The sequence below is a fragment of the Carassius carassius genome, chromosome 5, assembly GCF_963082965.1.
Source record: "Carassius carassius chromosome 5, fCarCar2.1, whole genome shotgun sequence".
In the NCBI taxonomy this organism is placed as follows: Eukaryota; Metazoa; Chordata; class Actinopteri; order Cypriniformes; family Cyprinidae; genus Carassius; species Carassius carassius.
In genome coordinates, this window is record NC_081759.1 from 32,305,396 (window position 1) to 32,311,939 (window position 6,544).

Here is a 6,544-nt window from a genome sequence, read left to right on the forward strand (position 1 = left end):
CAATAGTGCTGTGCAAAAAATCGAATGCGATTTTCATGCGCATCTCATCAGTAAAGATGCTCTTGTGATTAGAAGTATATCTCCAGCACGTGTGTTCAGATCAGGGTTGCCAGGTTTTCACAACAAATCCTGCCCAGTTGCTTCTTAAAACTAGTCCAAAACTAGTCCAATCGCGCTTCCAGGAGGTTCCCCGATAAAAATTGCTTCCCGGGGTTAAAATATACATTTTTGGAAGGGTTTCCTTGGTAAAAATCGCATTTTAGGGGCTAAATATCACGTTATTTGTATTGGGTTGCTTCAAACAGCGGACATGAAAAACAATCGCAGACTTGGCAACAAGTCACCTCATTCAAGCGCCACCTCATTCAGCCTGTCTGTTTTTGTTTCATGCAGGTTTTACCTTTGTATCTTTGTTTGTATCGTGATTAAAATGCAGTGGTTGGTTCTAATTTCAAATGCCTTTTAAAAAAATGTAATATATGTTTAGTTATAGTAGTAGTAGCAACTGCCTGTTTTTTGCAAAACTTTTTTTGATAGCAATCAAATAAGTTAAAATAGCAATCACTAAGTTAAGTTGTCTAAATGTATTATTATATGTATTTATATCATCTGTGGAAGACATAGAACCATAAAATGTTCATCCAATCATATCCCTCGGTCTGAGGGATACTATATGCTTTCCTACCTGACTGTCAACATATGTATTTGCCTCTGTGCACTCTGTTTGCATAGACAATGATATGTCATCAGAGCAATCCATTCTGCTATTGCAGACAAAACGAAAATGGAAGGCCACATTATTGCAATGTTATGTGTTATGCGTGAATGAGACGTGAGGTAATCTTGAGTTGCCGGTTAAAGGGTTAGTTCACCCAAAAATGAAAATTATGTCATTAATAACTCACCCTCATGTCATTCCACACTCGTAAGACCTCCGTTCATCTTTGGAACACAGTTTAAGATATTTGATTAAGATATCTTTGAAATCGACTACCTTACCTTTACTGTAGGGCTGTGCATAAATTTGAAATCATAATCGTAGGCGATTGATTGCTGATTATGATTCCAATATTGCGTGGCTTGTCAGTGAACTACAGCTCTGTGTATTAAATGTCGCTTCATCTGAAACCACATGCTGGAGATTTACTTCTAATCACAGAAACGGCTTTACTGACGAGATGCGCATGAAAATTGCATTAGATTATTTGCCCAGCCCTACTATCATTTCAAAATGATAAGAGGGTGAGTAAACGAGAGTGATGACAATGATTCCTTTAAGATATAAAAATGAGTCTAAAAGCCTGTAAATAAAAGTAAAATGGACAAAGTCTACAAATTCTAAAACTTTTTCTGGCAAAATTATACTAAACAACTCCTTAAGTGAGTTCCATTCAAAAACAGTAAAGAGCTAATTTAAACTAATTTTAAAGGTAAAATTAGTCAAATTACTATGGTAATTTACTCAGGAAGATTCTATGGTAAAAAGCTAATTTAAACTCAATTTAAATTCTGTCAGCAAATATTTAACCACATGTCCTTGATGTATGACTTTTTTTGCAAAATATAAAAAGAAGCTTTTTTTGAAGAATGCTAGTAGTCAAACGGATTACAACTGACTTGAATTGTATAAATAAAAAAATTCTCAAAATATCTTCTATGTTCCACAAAAAAGATACTAGATAAATAAAAACAAATATTATAAAAAAAGTTGTGACAATTAACATTTTTGGTTGAATTATCCCTAACACTCATTTTAAGGAAGTTAAAAGATGTAGTGCAAAGTTCAACAGCAAAACTCTTTATACTGCTATTAGTATGTTATGCTGAAGTCTGTATGTTCTATCATTTCAAGGAATATTGCTGTAACTTTATAAGGGATTTCCCAAAGAACAGAAAGAGAGGAATGGGGGATGATTCTGATGTTGGATGCATCATGCAAAAGTCTGTGTCAGAATAACCTCTGGGGGGGGGGGGGGGGGTGATGGGCATGTGGGCGCTAATATACAATAATGATCAATGGCTTAATGGTAAACAAAACCTCCTGTTCGCCTGAATTAATAACATGCCAGCGTGTCAGAATAATCTCAAAAGGGTTTGGAGCATTTCCCGCCCGCACATACAAAACAAACACAGAGGCTTTGGACAAAAGCACTCTGTAACATACAAAAAATACATATAAACAAGGCGGTGAGACAAAATTTGAAAAGAAAAAGTACACCAGAGAACACAGGCAAATTACTTGAAGTTAAAAAAAAACTGTCAAAAGGCATCACTGTTCATAGCAGCACCTGTCACTTTAAAGCTCAACATTAAAATGTGATAACCTTGATTAATAAATGCATTTCTAAATGCATTTAGAAAGCAGATATGCATAGTACACAAAAATACAAACCGACTAATTCACAGCAATCCTAAACACTATGTGCAATAAGGTCAAAGAGGGAAGGGTATTCCCTGCGGCATTCAGCTGCATATCAAACAGGAAGTTGACAGCTCAAAGCGAGAGAGACAGCGTCTACAATGAGATGTTACTTTTTCCATTAAGTAAACGTAGGCCTCAGGGCTGCTATGATGTCTCAACCAAATCATGTTACAAAACATCTCTAGAGAGACAAAAACTACCATGCAAATATCCACTCTGCTGTTTACTGTATCTTGCACTTTTGTGTGGTTGGAGTTGTTGCAAAGGACATTTCCTCGGGATCAATTCATACCTAATCTTTGTCCATCTTAAAGAGGAACCTTCTTCAAACATCTAATGTCGATCAGTCCTATACAACAAAGAAAGTCCAGGTAAAAATTGAGTATTCCTGAGTGTGTATGCAATGAGTTACTGTAACGTGTCTGTCATTTTATTTGACCCAAGTGGAAAGTCACGGAACGGAACGTTGTGATTATGCAGGAGTAGAGTCTGCAGGGACATCTGATGAAATGGGAATTCTTTATTAATCGCTGATGGGTTGTCACACTGACACTAGCTCATTCTGTATAAATGACAGTTAATAAGATATCTTCTGTATGTTCATTTGGAAGTGTCACTGTTCTTATTTGAATATCAAGCATGCAGTTATTGCATAAACAAAAGTGTTAGAGTGGCAAACGTGTCATGCGTCAAAAGTGCAATTCTGTCATGGAGATTGACATGATAAGTAACAACGGCAAGTGAAATTGCTTTTCAAAAACTTTCTAACAAAGTGTTCAGAGTCACTGCTGTCAAGTGTAAGATTGCACAAGATTATGCCACTATTCTTAGGAGCAGCTCACATCCCTCAATGAAACACAACAGAATACTTTAGTACAGTACAGTCTTACATAACAAAAACAGCTCTTTTTAAGTGTCCTCTGAAACAAACAGTAGTAGGGCAACGTAACCTGATGTGCACTGTTTCTATGTGAACATTTTGTCTCAATGAGGAAGTAGAAAACAGGTTTCTCAAGTTCTATATTGCTTGTCACTGGTACATTATCTAGCGGTTTATCTCTTGAAACAATATTTCCTTTTCAAAGGGAAGACTATTCCCTGCACATGCCTTTGAGACAAAAATGTATGCAGCTCAATGAGTGTGTGAGCTGGTGGCTCACACACACTAATGAGGGGTGTCTAAAAATCCTGCAGGACGTGGAAACTTGCATCTCAATTCAGCAAGCCACCTCAACAGACGGGTTTCCACTCTGAGGCTCACGGCCAGGTACATTACAGAGCGCAAATCACTTTGGATTTGCCTGAATTCAAACTAAGGGTCATAAAAGAGGGTGAATGGAAAATGCCGGTTTCGTTGGTCATAATGTCCCTTGTCATAAAAAAAGAGCAAAGCTGATATATGACTTCATGATTGCACATTAGTCTACTAAACTATCCATGACTTACAGAAATAAGACATTTCTCTTCATATTCAGACTTCTGCATAGCACAAGCTTGTAATATGTGCTTATGATGTCATGGTTACTCTCAGCAAAAGTCCACAACTTAGAGGCTGAATCACAATTCATCATTTCTGAGATCATCAGCAATGGACCTCACCAAAGCTGGAAACTTCTCTTCTCCTATTTCTTACGATTTAAGAGATATAAAGCCTACGAAAATAAAGAACAACGTTCTTCCGCTGTAGAGAACGCGTGTTCTGCCTATTTTCGGCACGAGTTACGTGAAACACTTAGAAGCAGCCAGGTACTGTAAATACACGAGAGCTTACTCACCGTTTGGTCCATATCTTTCAAAATTAATTTTCACTTGTTCCAGCGTGAGTCCAGTGTTTTCGTTCACACCGAAGTTTGCTAAAACTTCTGATGCAGATTTAGTGTGGGCGTTTTCCATCTCGAGGAACTGTTTACTACGAGCACTTGAACGGCATGTATTTGTGACAAATGACACCGAAATCACTGACGGGCTGCGAGAAGTGGCCGAGTTTCCACCGAGATGCTTTCAGACCGCCAAGTGGAGGTGGTAGTCTGCGCAGACGTCCACCTGCCCCTTCTGCAAGCCGCCGGTTTGAGCCCCGTGAAGCTGCTGCTCTGTTTGCGCTCGAGCGATGTGAGTGCGTGCGCACGCGCTCCGCGTCCTCTGAAGGTGCGCGAGGTCCCCGCCTCTTTTTCCGTGAGCTCGCGTGTTTGAGCACCGTACGCCAGAGCTTATTGGCTCGCGTTACCTGAGAAGAGAAAGGCAGCAACTCACGTTCTCGGTGTGTGTATGAAAAAAAAATACTCCGTAATAGAGAACTGCGCCAACCTAATTTCCGCGTCAGGAGGAGAATAAAACGGTGAGCAGTTTGTCGTGGACGAAGGAATCTGTCGAGGTGACTCCGAGCGCGTCATCTGTGAGCTTGTCAAACCGTCACAGCTCAAACCTGTGTCAATATTTCCTCTGAATCTGATGAATATATCTGGAAGATATTAACCATTAACTGGCCGTGACATATGAAACAAACGTATCCACGTTAGAGAAGCCTTTGGCATTTACAAACTGCTTTTGCGTTTGTTCGTTTGTTTGCTTGCTTGCTTACTGAATGCATAGATCAGTGCTTAGTGTTTACAGTATGTAAGGGATTTACATTTAAGCGATTTAGTTTAGTTCTAGATTTATTTAACGTATCCTTTATTGATTTTTATCTGAATCACAACGTTTACTAATATTGCAAACTGCAACATTATCATCCAATTATTCACTTGTGAAGCATCATAAAACACTGAGAGCTGCCTCACAAGGAAAACAGTGTTGGCTACTGCACAGAGGGGGAGATAGCTTTAGAACAAGGTGCTCCAGTTCTTTCCTGGCTCATAGTTTCTCTTCTGTCCCTGTGCAAATCCTATATATAGAAAATATATACTGCTAAACTCATGTTAAAACAAACTTTATAGGTTACATCATCCTTGCCTGCAGAAGTGATAGGAGGTCTTTGGGAAAATTAAGTAATGGTTAGGTCAAAGCTGGCATCACAAATGAAACTGGCAGCCCAATCTGGCTTGGCTTTTCACCTCTCAAACGGTTTTCACACTTGGTTTTATTGCGTTGTCTGAACCTGAATTCAGTTCCACCAACCTCCCCTGTCCTAGCTGATCTCTTTTCTCATTGTGGATCGAAACGAAGTGCGTCATGAATGACCCCGCCCCCAAGCTGATTTCATTGGTCAGTTTAATCACGCAGTCATGTAAAGAAAAGTTGTGACTTCATGGATTCAGTTCTGAATTAAGAAATATGGATCCTGACAGAGACTAATGCTGTTTTTAATAATGTGATACTAAAACGATAAGTTTAAAGTTATGGTTAGGGGGAAAAGGCTTTCAAACTTTCCCAAACTCCCCTTTTTTTATTTTAATTTACGGAAATACATTTTGAGGGTGAAGAAATATAAATTTTTGTTGTTTTAGTTTATTTTAAGGTGTTTTTTTTCTTCTGGCCACCTAGTGGGCCCCCGGGCCCCTGGTTGAGCACCACTGACTTAGGGGTTAATAGGGGTTAGTGTTTTAGCATTGTGTAGGCAATCACCACAGGGCCAATAAAATCTTCCAAACTGGCTACCAGGTGGGCTATTTTCTTAACTGGTTTGGGGAAAAATGGGCCAGTACAGGCATTGTTAACTATTGTAATGTTGCAAATTACAATTAGATAATGCCAGCTTCACAGCTTTATTGTTTTTATTGTGACATATTGTCCACCACAATTTCTCATGTACAGTAGTGATTGGAGAAGAGACTCTTTTTGAAACTTTGAATTAATTGTTTTGTAAAGTGATTTACTTGTCCAGTGTGCTTGGACATTAAAGGGGTCATATGATACGATTTCAATTTTTCCTTTCTCTTTGGAGTGTTACAAGCTCTTTGTGCATATAGAAGGTGCATAAAGAAGATCTGTAAAGTTCGAAGACTAAAGTCTCAAATCCAAAGCAATATTCTTTATAAAAGTTAAAGTAATACTCAACTTTTTAGAAAAATAGGCTCATTTTACTACTCCCCCAGAGTTAAACAGTTGAGTTTTACCGTTTTTGAATCCATTCAGCCGATCTCCGGGTCTGGCGGTAGCACTTTTAGCTTAGCTTAGCATAGATCA

General features: G+C 38.6%; 1 protein-coding gene across 4 annotated transcripts in view; it reads right to left on the reverse strand.

Annotated features, from left to right (window-relative positions):
- The window catches only part of LOC132141304 (sarcoplasmic/endoplasmic reticulum calcium ATPase 1-like), a 58,951-nt gene extending 54,429 nt beyond the window's left edge, over positions 1-4,522 (reverse strand). For all 4 annotated transcript variants that reach the window (XM_059550708.1, XM_059550707.1, XM_059550706.1 and 1 more), the window contains exon 1: positions 4,198-4,522. In XM_059550708.1, coding sequence (XP_059406691.1) covers positions 4,198-4,315 — 118 coding nt within the window. In that variant the 5' untranslated portion in view covers positions 4,316-4,522. The remainder of the gene's footprint in view (positions 1-4,197) is intronic.
- Between the last annotated feature and the right edge of the window lie 2,022 nt (positions 4,523-6,544).